Below are 19,885 nucleotides of genomic sequence, written 5' to 3'. Positions count from 1 at the left end.
TATGCTAACCCTCAGATAAGTAGGGACTTTCACAGATAAGTATATTTCAAGTCCCCAGAATATGTTGCTCCTTCTTTGAACTAATTTTTGGGAAATATGTAAGATGTATAAGAAAGTAAGTGGGTTAGTGCTACCAGAAGCTCTAACCATCAAGTCAATATGGAGGTGACTAAAAGTAGGCCGACAAGTAAAGAGGGATGTTTTTGCAAATCTTGGGAGGGGAAGCAGAACAGAGTCTGGTTTGTTTCCACTTAGAACTTAAGTTGATGTGGTGGTTTTGGTTTTATTTTTTCTTCTTCTGATTTTAATGCCAAGTTGTTAGTCTCCAATACAGTTTCTATTAAAATGAACAAATTTTTATTGATGCCAGTGGAAGAGGAGAGGGCTCAATAGAACATGCAGTGCAGAACTAAATATCCTTTTTATGGTTAGGAAGGACAGGCATAGTAAGTAAAGACCATGGAGACAAGTATATGTCAGTGAAATGTATAGGTCTTCATAACCCTGTCTCCAGCAGTGGTCAGTACCAAAAGCTTGTGAAGAAGACTGAAAAGCTGTATTACAAACTAGCTTCCCTCTGAACGTCTCTTTTCTCTGTTCTTTGCTTGTTGTAACCTGCTGACAGTATTCAGTGTTTGATCAGAAATGGCTACCTGTTACATTGTTGACATTCACATGCCAAATTTCTCTATTAGAATGAAGTTTACAGGCTGTAGCTCTTGTTGGAATTCAGCTTGCATTTATTTAAGGAAGAAATCTGAATATCAAATATCTTAGAAGGAATCTGGGTTTTTTTGTAAACATGGGATAAAACTGTTTCTTTTTTGCTTTTGCCTTTTTCAACACTGTAATAGGAACATTGGACAGACTCAGAAGCACACATCGGGATCAATTAAAAAACTCAACATGAAAGATGCTGAGAAGCCGCATGCAGAGGACAAATTCTGCTGCATTTCCAAGCTGAAGGTACAAAAATATTTTAGCAGGTTTTTATGAACCCACAATTGTGACTGCTTGTACCTATAGTGGCTTGGTATAAGTTACAATCTAGACTAAATGAATGATTAAGTTCTGTTTCTTTCCTTATCGTGAATGCCTTAACCAAGGTCAAGCAAGTTTGTAAGCAATCATGTGTTGCTTTTTATGTCCCTGAACTTTATACTCTGTGATGTGTTGGGGGTGTGGCTGATTGCTTCTTTGAAGCTCCACCTCTGAATTTGTGTAATCCCCCTAGTCTGACATTTGCCATTCCTTCTTAAACCTGTGAAATGAGCCCTACTGATTGTAACATGGCAGTAAAAATCGGCTTTTGATGTACCCATAGACTATTATTGTCAATAATCTCTATAAAAGTTGTAAAATAGCTTGGTTTTTATAGTAATTCAAAGCCCCAATACATTACTTATGCTTTTTAGCATTTGCAGGAGTTATATTTAAAAATACTGTTGATTGTATTTCATAAATACTGTTTATTAGGAACCCTAAAGTTAAAAAGATTTTAATGCTACTGCATATACTCTTTTTTTTTTTTTCTTACTGTCAAGTGCTACTATATTATTGTAAAAAGGACACACTATTTACTACTTCTGTTTGAAATTACTTGTTCTGGGCTCATGACCTCTACTGAGGTGGGAGAGCAGATACTTGATAAAGTAATTAGATCAAAGGAAAAGATCTTAGTTCTGCAGGTTGTTTATAATTCAGATAAGCAAAGGGTGCGAAGGTCTTTGCACCCTGGTCTGGCTGCAGATGTTATGCAGTCCTGCAGATGGCAATCTTGCAGCAGACACGGTGAGAGAGGCTGTGCTGTGTCTGTCTTGGCTGGGGAAATGGGGCTTAAGGTTTCCGAAGACGGTCAATGGGAGCAGGTGAAGAACAAAATCTTTCTTCATTTTATTTTGTTTAGTGAAGCCATAATTCTGTGGACAAAGATGATAGGATCTGAGCTTTACACACATATCAGTGGATCAGGACTGCTCACTTGTTTTATCTAGAAGCACATCTTTGGTGGGGAAAATAACCATGGAATACTCCTAAATACACAACTTTGAATTCTTTATGCATTCTCCTCTTTCCTTCCTAGGTATTTCTGCTGGCGCTATCACTTACATTTGTTGGTAAAACGATGTCTGGTGCTTACATGAACAGCATGTACACACAGATAGAGAAACAATTTAATATTCCGGCTTCTTTAGTGGGGATCATTAATGGAAGCTTTGAAACTGGTAATGACTCATTTTAGTATTCCTTATTCTTTGAAAATATAATATGTCGGCTGAACATGTGTTAGTGACTCTCATGTCCACAGCAGTCTGTCAATTGCTGTATGTGACAATAGTGACCGAATCTATCCTACCGTTTCAGCTGGTACTTACATATTTACTGTCTTGGAAACTAACACAGCAAATTAAATGAAGTTTAGGATTAAACCCTGGTTCAGCTGATTTATGCACTATTTAAAGATATTGCAGTGCAACTAACAAAGTAGAACTACTTTATGAGCTTTGTACTGAATCAACTAACAAACCAGAAAGATTTTATAAACTTTGTTTGAATTTAAGGTCATGTTTAATGCTTTACACTGCTTCTAATCAGTGACCTCAAAGTTGGTTGGAGTGGATTGTCTCTTTACTCAAACTCAATAATATTTCAAGATTTTGTACCTGTACAATTTTAAAGAAAGTTTCCAGCCCTACTGTTAGTGATCCTTACCTTGCCTATCCGTGAGTTTTATCGCCCAGTGACAGGCTTACGTCTTGTCGTTGCCAAAAAAAAACCAAACAAAAGGCTTGATAGTTCCAAACCCATCTAAATAGAGACCCTCAGAGGATGTGTTTTATACCCTTAAAGTCACAATGTGGGTCCTTATTATCCCTGGCTCAGCTGAGGAAATGGTTTGCACAGGGGAGATAAGGCTCTTCCCCCACTTTTCCTGGTCTCCTATATCCACATGTGCAAGAAGAAGAAAGTGTAGGCAACACCATGCTGCTGCTGGCAAAGCAGTCTGGTGAGGCAGCTCAAAGTTATGACAGAGAAGGAATACCCAGAATATATGCTTGCTTTAGGTAAGAGACTTCAAGAGATATGACATGGTCAAGATTAATGAAGTAGTATGTAAAAGGCTTATTATTTAAAATAAATTATCCTCTCATATGCACTTTTCTATAACAAGTTGTGGCATTCTTATCTCCAAGGATGTAAAATAACTGTGAATAATCATATTAATGTTTGAAATGATTAAGAGTCAGTGTATGTGGCAGACAAGGAACTTATTAGGACCATGTAAGTGTATATCTTTTAAGTATCATTCAAGCTACTGGTTCAATAGAGTTTGTCTAGCAATCATACATAAAAAATATATCTTCTTTCAGAGCGTGCTGCTCATTACTCAGAGGCATGGTTTTGTTCTTTTGCTAAAAAGATCACAAAACTAATTGGTGTATTATTACTAAATTGTTATTTTTATAGGACCTGATTCACAACACGAAGGTTGATTCTTTTCTTACTTGCATAGCAATAGATGAAGAGTATAGAAAATCAGCTGAATCTGAAGTGAAAGTGGAGGAGAAGAGAATGAAGATTTTCAGCCCATTTGTATTTTTAGATGGTATTAGGCACAAAAATCTGTATTTTTTTAATTTCTCTTAAGCTATTACTGAAATGAATATTAATTTATTATTCCCTTTTTCTCTGTATGTCATCTTATGATTATTATTTTCAGTACAAAAACGGTTGGATATATACTTATGTATTTTCCCACACATTGCAAAATAGAGTATCCTAGGAAAATAACTTCCTAAAACAGGTAATTTTCTGCACCCCCTGAGCCTGGTCTCTATGTAAATGGTGGGAAATTTCTTCTTTACATAAATGCAGTCAAAAATCTCTTTCACCATGATGTCTTTTCCATTCTGCCTTCTCTTCTCATGTTCTTCCATGTAGTGTAAGTCTCCCAGAAAAACATCACAGATAGGAGGGACTTACTGCATAATTTAGGAAGTTCCCTGTCTAGTTCCAGTTTTTGCAAGGCAGGTAGTAACAGATGTTGAGCTAACAAGGTATACTCAAATTTCCGTTGCACTTTAAAAGACATAGGGATGCTTTGGTTTGTAAATAATGACCAGGTTCTTTTGCAGGCAACTTGCTGCTGATAGCATTTGTGAGTCACTTTGGAGCAAAGCTTCACAGACCCAGAATAATTGCTCTGGGCTGCATAATTCTGTCATTTGGATGTCTTTTGATATCACTTCCTCATTTCCTATTTGGAAGGTGAGTATTTTGCTTAGCTTACAGCAGCTTCTGTGATCCTTACTTGCCTTAACTTCTTGCACTGAAATAGTATTGCTTATTGAGAGAGACATCACTAAGCATGGGTATGATATGATAGTTGTAGGGCAGCTTATTTTATTTTGCTTCTGAGATGGCTTCAAAGGTCAGTCATCACTTCCTGAGGAGAGTGACCCCTCTGCTGGGCACCTGCCTTTGCCCTTACCTTGCTTTGCTTTGCCTTGCCTTCATCCTTGTGCTACCTCTATTGTGGGTTCTCCAAAGAAACAGTGGCCTGTGATACTGTCACATTACACTACTAGCTCTTATCTGCTTGGATGGTCAATACAACACGATTTGTAAGATGTCTTTGGTCTGGAGCCTGGATGACAGATCATACCTGATTGCTGTGCTGGCAAGGCCTTTACAGACTATAATGATTCTTTAACCACTTTTTCACTATTTTTGCTTGGCTTAACAAAATAGTCATTTAGACTTGTCTATATTTTCATCAGTGAGATATCTTTTGAGAAAAGAAGGTCTTCTAATCTTGTTATGCCCGATGTGGTGTGGCTTTGACAGCCTTAGTGGCACCCTCTGTTCAGGGTGTAAATCGGATTAGAATGTAAGAAGAGTAGGAGAGAAGAAGGAAATACGAGGGATTTTGTTGGAGTGTTTCATCCACTTCTCCAGAAGCATCTGTTACAAGATTATGTTAGAGGCTAGATAACAGTCTGGGTAAAACACTGGGGGGTTGATTCCCTGCTGCAGTTACTTTGTTCCTAGCCTGATTTGTTACTGAGGCTCAGTTAGGTTTTGATGTGGTTTTCCTTCTTCCTGTAGCTACACACTCTTCTTACAGGTAGCTTCAATACTGCAGTACAGATTTAAGAGGTGGTTCTGATGTATTTCTTCTTAACCTACACATGCTTTCCGTTGATTCAAACAGGTATCATATTGAAAGCAGTATTTCACCACGGCAGAATTTTTCAGTCATGCCTCTGTGCCTTGTTAATCAAAGTGTGTTCTCTTTACCTACAGAGGAACCATCAACAGGTATGACTCTTCCTATATCTACTAGTACTTTTTACTCAGTTTTCATAGTGTTTAAGTAACTACGTTTTTATTTTTATTAGCAATTATTTCAGGTTCCTGCTTTTGATCAGGCATAAAAACTAGAGGTCAGGTAATTTCCTAGCTGCCTTGTTTCTTTAGACTGTGACTCCAGAGCTGTAGCTTTTTTTCATGCAGTATTCACAATATCTGAACAGCTCAGTCAATATCCCTATCATCCACTTTGGGGAAATATAACACCAGATTGCTCTCACAAATATTCCTCTTTTTGACTTGAAGCACTATGATACTGGAAAACATATCTGGACAATGGGTAAAAGGCATGAGGATACTTTTCCGTTGTACCACACAAGAATAAGAGAGATAGAGCAAGAAAGTAGATCCCACTTCCTTTTATAGAAAAGAGAAAATAGTTTAAACTAGACTGAAACTTACCTGGGAGACTGAAATATGTATGTGCGCTAGCAATATGCACATAAAGTAACTATTATGAAGTCAAAAGGCTCAGACGCAACTGTTAAACGATCACACACAAAATCCTCACACTGAGGATGGGATTAATCTCCTCAAAGGGAAGCATTTAGTCTGGACCATCTGTTTAGGCTCCCTTGATAGCTGGTCAAAGGAGGCTACAGAGCTCTTGCAGAGTGTGTCCCTTGCTGTAAGGACATTCATGCTCTTTACTTGAGGGCAGGTCAGATCACCTCCTGCATGCGCCTACTGACTGGTGGAAACTTAGATGATCGGTGGGTGGCAAAAGTTGGTTGAGATTAATCCCACAGTTAATTGTTACATTTTGTGATGGTCTTCCATCAGTGTGTGCTAAAGCTCAGTCACACTGCTGAAATATTTTATGTATACAGTGACATCAAACCATACTGTTGTACTGTAGTTTTCTGTGTCTCCATTTATTAATGGGCGTGGCTTCCAAGCTTTCCAAGACTGCATGTCACTTAAGGCATTAATTTTTCCATCTTCACAATGAAAAGTTGAGAAAAGTGTATACTTAATAGCACTTGGTATTAATATTTCATTTGAAGATTTCAGATATTGTTTTTCTTCATTTTATAAATGCACAAATTAAGGTATAGATAGATAAAGCATTTTCTTCTAAATTATACAGCCATTCAATGTACTAGAACACATGTGTCCTCAAGCCTATGACTACATTTGGGTAAGGTGATTGTATCTCTATTAGTTTATGGACAAACAAAACTGTGACATTCCTACATATGAGTTCATCTCCTGTGTAATGCAAAAAGTGGTTTGAATTTGACCATGTCTGCATGTGGAGTCTTCACCTGTGTTTGCTGACAGCAGTCTGACACTGATACAGGAGATCCAGGCTTGGTCTCTGAACAGTAATGCTTTCATTTAGAAAGTTATCAGTTGCTACTAACAATGACAGTTTTTATTTGTTAACGATTTGGCAGTGAGAAGTCTCAGCATGACAAAGTGGACCATAGAGAACAGTGGAATCTGAAACAAAGTGGTGGGATGAAGAAATCCAGGGTTAGAGAGAGAAAGAAAGTACTAAAGGTCATAACAGTTTCTGATACAACTGTTCTGATGTGGGACAAACAGGATTGTGCTGCAGCGCAGTATTCTTCTGTTGAGTTATGTAGGAGGACAGATGTGAATAAATATCCCCAGATAGATTCAGCAGGCTGGCCAGATATATTGTTATGGATGTTGATTTTGATTGAGAGTTGTATAAAGGTCATAGTGAGTCAGAAACTTCCTCAGAGCAGTGCCCAGATGGGCAGATTGCAGGCTATGTTCCGGTAGGTGCCTGCTCAGGGAAATACTGACCTTCTGAGTTGCAGAGATTTGATGGAGGTAGAAAACCTTTCTGTAACATCTGGTGACGTGCCAATTGTGGAATAATTTGTATATTATATGCCAAATCAGAACATGCATTGTCCTCAGGATGTCCCAAGTCTGAAATTGAATACCTGAACAGATAAGCAGCAGGATAGATGGAATTTCTGGTTAGGGAGGTCCTTGATTTGCAAGGCAAAAGTCTGTAGTGCTAGAACAGAGCTTTGAGGTAAGGGTCTAAGCTGGGGTTTCCAGGTGGTGAGGACTGTTGTACAGAGTGCTGGTTGATGCTACCAGCAAACAGTCAATGATTAGACATAGTCAAATTTACTCTCGATGTGCTTTTCTGGGGGCTTATGAACATTAGTAAACCCAAAGCTAGCAGTCTGAATCAAGGCAAAGAACCTGAAAAGCTCAGAAATCTCATTCCATGCAAAGGTAGAACACCACCACATCTTCTGCACTGGCAAAGCTTTCTTGGAAGCAAATGGTGGCACCTCACTGTGCAATCAGGAAGTCTTCAGGGTTATTTCAGACAATGTTCTTATAATTAACTGATAATGTATGGGCTTTAAGCAACAATTACCTGAATCATTGCAAAAGTCTCCTGAATTTCAGAGAGGTGGTCATACTGTTCTTGCTAGCCCACTCTTCCAAACTGTCCAAGTCTCTCTCTAAGATAGCTCTCCCTCCTGATGTGTCCACCTCACCATCCAGTTTGGTGTCATCAGCAAATTCAGTGGGGGTGCTTTCAATCCCATCATCCAGACCATTTCTGTAGATGTTGGATAGCATGGTGACCTCACTTGTGACAGGCTGCCAACCTGAGTGAAAGCCATTGATCACAATCTTCTGAGTGTGGTCTATGAGTCAATTTCCCACCCGTTTGGCAGACTGTCCCTCCAGTCTGTATCTTGCCCGTTTGTCTAGGAGGACACCATGGGAAACAGTGGCAGATGCTTTGCTGAAGTACAGGTAGACAACATCCGCTGCCCTCCCTGTGTCAACAGAGAGTATTACTTTGTTGTAGAAGGTGATCAGGTTAGTCAGGCATGATTTTTCATCCCTTCATCCCTGATGTTCAGGCACTGTCTTCTCTCTGCTGACATGAAAATGGCAGTTTTGTTGAGGGAAAGGGAAGGGCCTAGGTTATGCAGTAGCTGGACTGCCAGATGGTTGGATGAGTAATGGCATGGAGAGGGATGGTATTTAAACCCTACTCCAGCAAGTGCAACAGCTTCTTCCAGTTCTGGAGCCTTTCAAGTATCACAACTACTTATTTCCCTGATTTACAAGACAGACCTACCCATCAAAGTTTAAGCTGTTAGACAATTTTTTGTCTTCATCTCTAGAATTTACTTAAGAGTTGGAATTAAAATATTAACTCTGGCTTCTTATTTTATTCACAGAATGTGAAAAAGAGCCTGGGTCTTTGCTGTGGATATTTGTGATGGTTGGAAACATAGTACGAGGAATGGGTGAAACTCCCATCATGCCTCTAGGCATTTCATATTTGGAGGATTTTGCCAAAGCAGAGAATTCACCTTTCTACCTGGGTAAATAAACCCTAGTGTGATAACTTCCCTTCCCCAAACACACACACACATAAACAAAAGCAAAAGAGAAGGATATTATGACTCCCTTCAGTCCAGTAAAGGAAGAGAGAAGAAAGACATTACTGCCTTATCAAAAGAATAATACTGTAGAACTTGTAATTTAACTGGAGGTGAACTTGTTGAAATAAGGCAATTTTTAGGCACAAATGTCTATTCAGTAAAGCTGTCCTAAACATAGATAACAATTCCAAGAAAATAATTATGTCTGTGTTCTAATTTAGTATGTTTTCTCGTTTTCATACTTTAGGATGTCTCCATACAGCAACCGTAATCGGCCCCTTCCTTGGTTTCTTGTTGGCATCATTCTGTGCAGAACTGTTTGTTGATCTGGGATCAGTAGATACAGGTAATGGATGAATCTATAAAATCTTACAGATAAGATTTATAAGATTTATACCTACAGATCAGTAGGCATGATGGTGCATTTATGAACACTAAAAGATGCTTCATTGCTAATATGAGGTGTCTTCATTTTACCCAAGTTTGCTTATGTTTCTTTTAGAATGGAAAATCTGTGTATAATATTCAGTTCAATAAAAGGTCTGAATTCACACATACACAAATGAATCTGCATATCAATTATCTGATGAACAATTGTGTCAGCTGGCTTAACATAGGAGAAGGCCAGAATTGATTTAATACAAAACACTGAAATTTGCTAGAAAATTAGCAACATTAGAAAAGAAAACTAGAGACTATTCTTTTTCATCAGCCTCATTTTAAGAATCTCTAAAATGTTTTTAATATCTTGCATGTCAGAGATGACTAGGAAAACACACAATGACAGCAAAGACTGTTTCTGAACTGATTTAAGATGTGTGGATTTTTTTGTTTCTTTGAATTTTTTTTTAATAGAGGACATAAATATAACGACTACTGATGCCCGCTGGGTTGGAGCATGGTGGCTGGGCATTTTGATTTGTGCATCACTGAATCTTCTCGCAGGAATACCTTTTTGGTTTTTGCCCAAGTCACTTGTGAAGGAAGGAGAAACACATGAACCTGAGAGGACAAGTAAAAAAAGTGTAGTACTATTGCAAGAAAATGATGAAAATGAAGCCAAACAGACCATGTGTGAAATTGCTAAAGGCAAGTTGTATGGTATTTTATTTTATTCTTAATTTAGTCCCTAAGGTGTGAACTATGTATATTTTCGTAAATAAAGATGGGTCCAAGGTATGAAATGCATACTCTGTTCTTCACCTCTCTGTAGTACAACCAATTTATTTGTGTAGGGATTTAGAATGGCTCCTTGCAGAGGAAGAAAGCTAATTCCATAGATCCAGGATCTGAATTCACTCCTTTCCCCCTCCCGCATTTCAGGTGTATGTAGCTCTGGAGCTTTTCTTCCTGGTAGAGGATTAATGCACTGAAATCTGCTTAAGAATGTTACACCTTGGTGTGCTGAGGACAAGTTGCAGATATCAGTTGGTTGTACCCCTCATTTATTGTGCAGAAAAGCAGAAAATCAGCACAAGTCTTATGCGTTTCTTGACTCCAACTTGAAGCTATAAAAGGGAATTGACAGGTGCCTAAGTGACTCATAAACATTTAATATCTGTTGAACAAGGATCTATCTGACATATTTATTCATGTTACCATTGGCAGCATTAACATCTGTGGTCTTTCAGATCTATATATCTCTAGGAAGCTATTATTTTTCCTTCCATTTTTTGTGCTAGTTGGAAACATAAGTGAGTAACGTTCATCAAAGGCTATGATCTTCAGAGTAGTGTCATGATTCTGTATACTCAGCTCAGGGCCCCTTGACAGGATCTTCATTTTCAGAAAGTGCCAGGTGCCAGCTACCTCTCCATGGTGTTTCAAGCTGAATCCTGCAAATTCACCATACTCAGATCTTGGCTGATATTGCAGCTTCATTTTGATAAACACAGCATCTTTCTCTGCTGACATGTAGAGATGAATCCATGAATAAAGTACTGCTCTGGGGAGGAAAGGTTCCTAGTTCAGACTGTGGGTCCTAGTACTCCAGAGTCCCTTCAGAGCTTATGTTTTCATTATCATTCCCTCCTTGCGTTGGTGTGAATGTCCACTGTCCCTGAATATCCTGAATTAAGAACCTTTTCATTTCACAGAACAACTGAGTTTGGAGGTTGCTTGGTGTAACCCCCTGCTCAAGCAGGGCCACTTAAAGCCAGTTGACCAGGACATGTTCAGATGGCTTTTTAATATCCCTGAATATTTCAAGTTGAAAATTGAAGTATTTATAGTTAACTTTAATCTCTTCCTCAGAAAGCTCTGATTATAAACTGCATGGCATATATAAATAATACAGCCTATCTATAGTGTTTTGTATATTTGACTCATTTTTTGCAAGACTTGCCTACAGATCCTCTTCTAGTAAGATACTTGTCTACTTCTGAAAGATATATATCCTTCCTAAGCAGTGCCCACTTTCAATAAAGCACAGTCATTGTTTTACAGATGCTTATGTTTTTCTGCAGAGTTTCTTGACAATAGCTCAGCACATTAATTAACAGAGAATATTAAACAGAGACAAATTGTGGTAGTTTTTTTTTTTTATGGTTCAGATCCTGACTTAATAGGCATTGCATAGAGAAAAGACCTGTGTGAATAAGTTTCTCAGATGCTTACTTGGCCAAAGACTGGAGGATCCAGACTATGAGAGTATGGTGGGAATAACTGTGGTCACCTCCCTCTTCAGGCCTCTTCTGCCCCACCACTGACAGCAGCAATAACCAAAATCAGTGATCAAGTCTCTGAGGATGGGTTGTCACAGCTATCTAGTGCGTTTGCACCCCTTACCCCTTGTACTCCCTTTGCACGCCAGGTACAGGAAAGGGGTTTTGGTGAATGCTCTGAGGGCATGGGATGAGAGAAAAAGGAGTAGGAATAGTGAGGGAGTAGCTGCTGCTGCAAAACTCTAAGTGAAAAGTTCAGTCACTATACAACTAAAAAGTTTCAGGAAACGCTTATGATAAGACCATTACTGTGATACTTCTATAAGCAGCAACATGCATTAGTGTGCGCGTGTGTATGTGTGTTATCTTTGTGTGGAAGACATGTGTTGGGGTAGCCTGAGCTAAGCAAGTAATCTTTGGCCTGTGGGATCTGGCAAAGCACAAAAATTAGCCTGATCCAGCTAAGGAGCACTTCTGTTTCCCTCCTACTCCCTCAGCCACGCTGAGCAATGGCTGACACATTTCATAAAGCATCACACTAACTCATTACATTATTTCATTCCAGATTTCATCCCATTCCTCAAGGCTCTGTTTCACAACCCAGTTTATATGTTATTTATATGCATAACTGTGTTACAGTTCAGTGCCTTCAATGGCATGATATCCTTCATGCCCAAATATTTGGAACAGCAGTTCGGAAAATCTGCATCAGATGCCATCTTTTTAATTGGTACGTTTGCATTTTGCTTTGCTGTGTTCTACCAAGTAGTGATGTTTCTATGCAAAATCTCTCTATCTTTTTTTATACGTATATTTATATATGCATATATATATATTCATGTGTACAAGTATACTTATACATACTAAGGTCAAATGATTCTACAAATGAGAGATTCCACACTACAAAGCCTTTCTAAATAATAATGCATTTTCTGCCAAGCATCTCCTGATTTTATGTGCAGAATTTAATAACCTACTTCTCATCATTTGAAATGGCCCAGGAAGTTCAGCTGATGTAAAACTTGCACTGCTGATCTCAAAGACAATATGCTAGTTTGTACCAGGAGTGTGTGGGCCCAATTATCTTGATTTTTCTATTTTGAGGGTAGATTTCATGTTCATGAAAATGATATTGCTAGAACTCTTAAGGCATAGATGGATTGTACCTATGCACAACTAAAATTGCCAGTGATCTTCAACGCTTCCCGTCATCTCCACTCCTCAGGTATCGGTCTTGGGCCTTCTGAAATCCTCAGATCCTTCTTCATATGCAGAACTCCGTGGAAGGAAAGCACTGACTAAATAGCTTTCTTTTTTTGTCTCTTCTTTATCAGCTTGTCTTTTTTTTTATGAGTGAGGACAAGAAGGTGTCATACATTGGGAAATTGTAATGGCAAGTAGTTGTAGCACAAAGCAAATATCCTGAAACTGTAGGAGCCTTTCTATGGTTCCACTTTATCATATCTTAAACTCTCAGTTTCCTTATTTAACTGCAGTGACTTAATTAGACTAGAATTTATCTAATCATTATAGAAGAAACATCCTAAAATACTCTAGCAATACTTCTGTTCCTTAACTCAGTGCTCATCTCTCAGAGTAGCTGCACCCTTTTCTTTAAAACCTGTCACGCAGAATGTCACAGACCTTATGAATATTACTGTTGTCCTCTTACCAGTGTTTGGAAGCTGTGCATCCAAAGGCACGTAACTGTCATACATATTATCTGTGTTGTGGTGACATAGCGATGCTGGGTAGTTTTTTAGACAGCTACTTCCAAAATATCTTTCAATCAGTCTTTGCTTCGTTAAAGTATCAAACAGTAAAGAGAGCATGTTCAGTAATTTCATATCAGAACTGAAAGTCTGTTCCTCCTTTCTGTTCATCAAGATGTGCCTCACTAGCTTATCTTCCTGTTGAGTTTCTCTCTCAACTAGGGAGGCTGTATTGAAACACTGCCTTTTTTTTTTCTCGCGTGTGTGTGGTGGAGCTAGCTTGCAACTCTAGATTGCAATTTTCCCATGAATCGTTTCAGTCTTACCCTCTAGCTTGCCCTCCAAGCAATTCCCAACTGCTGTTGACTTTGGCAGATGTTTTGGGTGTGCAAGGGAACTAGTAGAGGCTCATTTCTGACTGTAGTGATATTATTGAGTCACAGGCACTATACAAGTCTTTGTCAAAAAAATTTCCCTTATGAGTAGCTTTGATGGTCTCCTTTATTTTAACATGGAAGTTTCACTTGTTTACATAGGTGTTTACAACTTACCAATTATATGCGTTGGGTATTTTGTTGGAGGCTTATTAATGAAGAAATTCAAGATAAATATCTATGGGGCTGCAAACATAGCATTTTGGGTATCTTTACTGGAATACCTTCTCTACTTTGCTGCCTATTGGACTGTCTGTGACACTTCACCAGTTGCTGGCCTAACAATTTCCTATGAAGGGTATGTTCTTTAAGATACAAGAGGACTTAAATCTTAAGACACTGGAATGATTTTGTTTGCCAAGAATCAGCCGGGAACTCCATAGTTTTGCAACATTTTAGTTCTATGACCGAAATTCTCAAGGCTTTTTACTTGCATGAGACGATAAGTCTATACTGTTATCCCTCTTTCAAACAATAAAGTGTATGAAAGAAAGATATTCACATCAAGACTCATGCAATTGCTTGTCCGTATTAATTCTTTTACTAATATAATCATACATTCAAGTCATGTAACTGCAGGTAAAAATAAGTTGTTGTTGATCAAATTAGGCATATGTGCATGCAATTTCAGAATTACAGAGGGACAAAACCCTTTGTTCATCTTACGCTGATTTACTGGAATTTGGTTGCTATCAAGTTACCAGCGGATATTTTATCTGCAGTTTCTTGATTTGATGCCTGCTGTTAATCATTGGGAGGAGTTGTGTGTCTGTAAAATGCACATGTAGGCACATGTAATGCTTATAGACAATCAAGAACATACATGCCATAGATGAGAAAAATGCTGTAGGGTATGCACCTATCTATGAATTGATAATATTAACATAATGTAATGTAATATAATACAATGTAATATAACATGCTATAGAAAGATAGAAAGACATGGCTCCAGGGTAGGAGCATGTAAGATTGTGTTCTGGATAGACATTTGAGCTAGAATGAATTTTAACCATTACAAGGGGTTACTGTAGGTATTTCATTACTGAAATATTTATTCATATTCCAAATGTATTTCAGAATAGAGCAAGTTTCATATGCAGAAAATACTCTACTTGCTGGCTGCAACAGGGATTGTGATTGCCCACTTAAAATATGGGATCCTGTTTGTGGGAACAATGGAATCACATACCTGTCACCTTGTCTTGCTGGGTGTAAAGCCTCAAGAGGAACTGGAAAAAGTGTGGTAAAGCATACATTTTGTTGTGCTGTAACTAGGAAATATAGTTTGTGAGAAATATCCATATCAATATAGGGTGGGAAATATCCATACATGTAAATTTAGTTGGATAGATGAGGTGATAAATAGAGTTGGACAAATTCATGGAAATTGCAAACTAAATATGAAAATTAGCTTAAGTTTAAATTAAAGGACATAATAAAGAAGCCTCCTTTTCTTCTAATTATTGAAGGAACCTTAAATGCTCAAAATAAAGTGAGAAATTATTCTTAAATTGTTGCCAGTTGGAAACCTGAGTGCACAAGAATATTTCAGCCAATATGAAATTCTATAGCATGGACTTATTAATCTCTTACCCTGTAGATTTAAACAAGCAACCAGGTATTATAGAACTTTTATTATCTTAATTAATAATATAATTTCAATTAAAAAAATACAAGTTCTAATGAGGCTGAAAACAAACAAAAATAATAAATTCAATGAAAACCCCAATTCACACAGATTTTAGAAAGCCTTTGTGCTTTACGAATATTTTAGAGAAGCATTAGGTGATAGTAAGGGTCAGATGCTGGTGCCTTTGCTCACTTTGGCTTGCAGTTGAGAGCCCTTATTCTGGCAATAGCCTCAATGATTTCAGTAGAAGCAAGTGTTTGAGTGAAATATTGCAACCCAGCCTCAATCAAACATCTCTGGTTTCTTCCCTTCTGACATATAAAAGATGACATACTACGTTATGAAAAAGAGGGTCAGATCTAGTAGCACTGGAAGGACTACATAACCAGGCTGTGCTGGAAAATATGAGAGCTCTTTTGATCATGGCCTCCTTGAGGAAGCGTAGTCCCAGCTGCATAAGAGGACCAAAGCTCCCTCCTGCTCCCTAACCCCATACACCACATACAGATGATGGTTGGACCAGTCAGTGCCTGGCAGACTGTGAGAGGGGCCACAGTGCAGTGCTGCACATGTGTAGCATAATCAGGTGCAGGAGAGAGGGAGCTAGGTGCCAGCTGTGCAAGTTTCGTGCTCAGTGTGTGAGTTTTGACAAGTCTGTGTGATTAAAATACTGTTTTGACAGGTATTTGAAAACTGCACCTGTGCTGCAGCCTCAGGGTTTTCATCTCAAAATGTCTCTGCAATTCTGGGCAAGTGTGATGGAGAAGAAAACTGTGACAAGATGCTTCAATATTTTTTAATATTGTCATTAGTCTGCAGCTTCATATTTTCCTTAGCAGCCATGCCTGGGTACATGGTCTTAATAAGGTACAGTAAAATGTCCCTACATTAAGAAACCTGCTGGACTTCTTATTCTGAGGTCAAACACCCCCAGGAATTAAAAGTGTGTTAGTTTGTGTATGGTGGGAGGAAGAATAGAAAGACCTTATGTCATTTCTGTGCTGTGTTAGGGTTTAGTGTCATGTCAACTTCATAACCTGTTGTTGCTTCTGGCTGTCAGCTGTATGCTGAATTAATGCAGGACCACTGAGTCAGTGCACTGAGATACTGAGAGCTCTGTGATACTCATGTGTTTATTGATCACATCAACATGACGTTGATTAAGGCACAACTATCTTGCACTTCTTGCTGACCTCAGTCCAAGTGGATGATACCAGGGCAATAGCTTTTCCTTTTGTGATTCGTAAGTCTTAGTTAAGGAACTTTAGTAAGTGTCATCTAATGAGGATAACAAAATCTCTCAACCAGTGCTCTGATTGGAATGGTTTGGGCCTAATGTGATGAAAAGTTTGATTAAAGAAAAACCAGAGGTAAACATTGCTTATTAATGTCACTTCTACTAATTGATGTGCAATGTAATTATCATACAGGTCTCTGAAGCCTAAAGAAAAGTCATTTGGAGTGGGTATCCATGGACTAGCTTCAAGAGTATTTGGTAAGAAAAGCTCTAACACACTTCGGAAGCACAGTTAGGTCTGATTAGAGTTAGATAAGGATCACATCAGGGCTATGGACATGGCACAGGAGTGTACTTTCTATGGAGTGCCTTTGATCAGGAAGAATTTGAGGATTTTACAGATCTATGCAGCCTGACAAATTAGAACATCTTTCAGTTTGCATTTATTTGTACTGGGTAATAGGCTGGCTACATCTGCTGTTCACCTGAAAGCTGTTTTACATTCCATTGCTCTTGTTATATGTTTACTGAACACAACACTCACTCTCACTGATGAGAAGAACCGTTGAGTTTTGAATAGGAATCGCAGTCCATAGTGTAGCATGTATATATTGTTAAACAGGCAACAGGAAAGCAAATCTTTGGTTGAGAGTAAGTGGATAAGGAAGAAGGGAGAAGATAAGAAATACAGAGATCATGGTTCATGCTGCAAGACAGGACAGATGGAGTAAGTGAGAAACAGCACAGGTTCTATAGTGTATCTGCTAATCAGAAAAAATATGCTATTCACAAAAACATTGCTAATATCCTTTTTAGCTGGAATTCCATCTCCCATTTATTTTGGAGCTTTGATAGATACCACGTGCTTGAAGTGGGGTACTATGACTTGTGGTGGAGAAGGAGCATGTAGGATGTACGACATTGTCACATATCGGTATATTTTGTACTTTATTTTCATTTCTCCTTCTTACTGTATTATTACATGCATAGACATATAATTGTATGGTCTTTGTCTTTTCCTAGTAGACAAACTGCTCCTGTGTTAGAGATTTGACACAACACTTTTCTTTGGCATTGGCTTTATTTGTCAAACGCAACCTTTGCCACAGACATTACAACACCCTTTGAACAGAAATGTTCTGGTGCCATAATTACATTCACTAATGGCCTTTCATGAGAACAGACCTTAAAACACTGATTTCTGATAAAAGAATTAAAATCAATAAGACCTTCTGGGAAAAAATACCAGATGTTTAATGGCTGACTATGCAAAATCTTTGAACAGAAAATGGTTGAAATAGTACTTGAATTAAAATATAGGAGAAATTATAGAGAGGATATAGTTACCGAAGTTGGAAATTGGCCCAGCATACTACGCTTCATGCTGTTGCAGTCCTTCAGGGAGCACTGTGGGAATTTTGAAGAAAAGTCTTGTTGAACTAATGGCCTCAGGCTGATTATTTTTCATACTGTGTTGTGGTTGATTTGGAAGAAGAATGCTAGCTCATGAATACCCAGAAGTCTTACTCAGGTGGTCTGAGCTGCCCTTTTCAGGGCTTGCTCTTTTCCCTATGGAGAAAGCCATAGGAGTACCAGGTGACCAACTACACTGACTAAATTAGTTGCCTGAAGTTGGGTGGTATAAACAGACATTTCACTGACATAATCTCTGTTCTCATATTGATTCCTCTTCTGAGAGGTCCAAAAGGATCGGGGCACAAGCTTTAGGGCGGCTGGGAAATTGTCGCAAAATAGTGTATGCTGAATAGCTTTGTTGTTTTTTCATGAATGATATATTTAATGAAGCTCATCCTTTATTTCAGGTGGCTCTACCTTGGCCTGCCAGCAATATTACGTGGAGTGTCATATATCCCAAGTGCACTAATTCTCCTCATTTTAAAGAAGAAACATGTATCTGAAAGCCAAGTCTTATTAAATGCACCAGTAGAAATGCAGGATAAAGTACAAGAAGCATTGAAATAACATTTCAAAGCAGGACATATTGTGAAAAAAACCTTGCAGTGTAAATTTTGGAAGCATCCTTGTGAAAGATTTCACTTTATCTAGTGAACACTTGGACAGAGATTAATAGAATTACACATAGTTGGATCATATATTATAAAAGTATCAGTTCATAAACAGAAGTCACAGGAAAAATGTGTTTGGTGCAAAGAACATGGAGTAGAAATAAGAAAACTTATGAAATGCAAGGTTTGAGTTGTCTGAGAAAAGGGCTATGAAGCAGAAACATATGTTTTTCAATCCTGGTTTCACTGAAGATAGGAGAGTTTTGCAACTGACTCCAATGGTGCCAGATTTCACCCTGGAATTCTCCAATGGCTCCTGCCACAGCCTCTCTCACTGACTGTAGACAGGATTTGTAGCTTCTTTGGGCCTGATTTTTCCATAAATTTATTGGATTATGCTGTTAGTCCTTTCAGGCAGGAACTGTTTGTTATTCTGCATAGTGTAGATGGTCAATATATTGGGAACCTGGTTACCTGGTTTATGACATGTCCTGGGTGCTGTGGTAGTAATAACATATAAAAAAAAGAAAAAAAAAATTTTAAAAAATGCAGTTTTATGGTGATGTTTTAAGATTTACATATGGACAAGGAAAAGTTATCAGGATTTGCTGCTTCAGTTGCATTCAGTCTAGAGGGGAATACTCATACATGAAGTGTGACAGAATGACATTTGTGAGTATTTTGCCCATCATATCACTGTCTGCTGAATCCTATACCTTCTCATGTCTTGAAAAATTAGTTTTTGAATGGCACATAACTGTAGTCAACCATGTGCTCTTCCTGGTCTTTGTGCAATTTTTATCTCTTTCAGATGTGATGCTACTATGAATGCAGTATCCATCTGTGGTTCACTGACAGTAAGCTGTTGCCCTAGGATGTCTTAAATATCTGAGGAGAAGACCCTGAATGTCTCAGGAAAAAAAAACATGCACAGAAAACCCTGTTGATAAGGGTATATGTGACACTGCGTGTATCTTCGGTTGAGTAGAATGCATTCGTGTTTACCTTCTAGACTGGAACTGCCTCACATATATGTCTGTCTGCAGGTGGCCATGTAGTAACTTCTCAAGCCCTTTTAGTACAGTGCTTGGAAATAAAAAACCCCGTCCTGATTATTATTCCGTACTGCATAAAGCATGGGGGGAGCTTCTGGAACTGTACCACAGACCAGTGCTCCAGCATTTGCAAGTATTACCTACCATTTAATCTGTATGACACAGATTACTCTCATTTTATCCATCTGGGACCTTCTGCAGCCACAGAAACATGGAAAGGATATTTCCTCAAAGTAGTTACGTTAGTTAAGTTATATTCTGTTTTACTTTAAGGTGTCTTATTAAAGCCACATGTATATGTGCTTGGAATTGCTTCCTGCCCTCATGGAATCAATGACAAAAGATGCATT

The 19,885-nt window shown here is 38.3% G+C and overlaps 1 protein-coding gene across 1 annotated transcript; it reads left to right on the top strand.

The window, feature by feature from the left end:
• The first annotated feature begins 860 nt into the window (after positions 1–860).
• On the top strand, positions 861–18,982 carry LOC104040015 (solute carrier organic anion transporter family member 1A2). The gene is made up of 14 exons (XM_009507366.2): positions 861–966; positions 2,084–2,225; positions 4,137–4,269; positions 5,216–5,322; positions 8,571–8,717; positions 9,025–9,123; positions 9,633–9,866; positions 12,006–12,170; positions 13,689–13,884; positions 14,664–14,829; positions 15,899–16,083; positions 16,647–16,711; positions 17,270–17,387; positions 18,277–18,982. Exons 1-14 carry the CDS (start codon positions 907–909, stop codon positions 18,434–18,436), a joined length of 1,977 nt encoding a protein of 658 aa, XP_009505661.2. The 5' UTR covers positions 861–906; the 3' UTR covers positions 18,437–18,982.
• Positions 18,983–19,885: the final 903 nt, after the last annotated feature.

The sequence above is a fragment of the Phalacrocorax carbo genome, chromosome 1 (genome assembly GCF_963921805.1).
Source record: "Phalacrocorax carbo chromosome 1, bPhaCar2.1, whole genome shotgun sequence".
NCBI classification, from domain to species: Eukaryota; Metazoa; Chordata; class Aves; order Suliformes; family Phalacrocoracidae; genus Phalacrocorax; species Phalacrocorax carbo.
Note: the sequence above shows the minus strand (reverse complement) of the source record. Positions and strands in the feature narration are given on the sequence as shown.

Bases quoted from the DNA above. Each gene is read 5' to 3' on its own strand.
- LOC104040015 (XM_009507366.2), top strand. From the start codon at position 907: ATGAAAGATGCTGAGAAGCCGCATGCAGAGGACAAATTCTGCTGCATT. The intron at 9,124-9,632 runs GTAATGGATGAA...TTTTTTTAATAG, and splicing joins TCTGGGATCAGTAGATACAG to AGGACATAAATATAACGACT. The intron at 16,712-17,269 runs GTAAGAAAAGCT...TATCCTTTTTAG, and splicing joins ACTAGCTTCAAGAGTATTTG to CTGGAATTCCATCTCCCATT.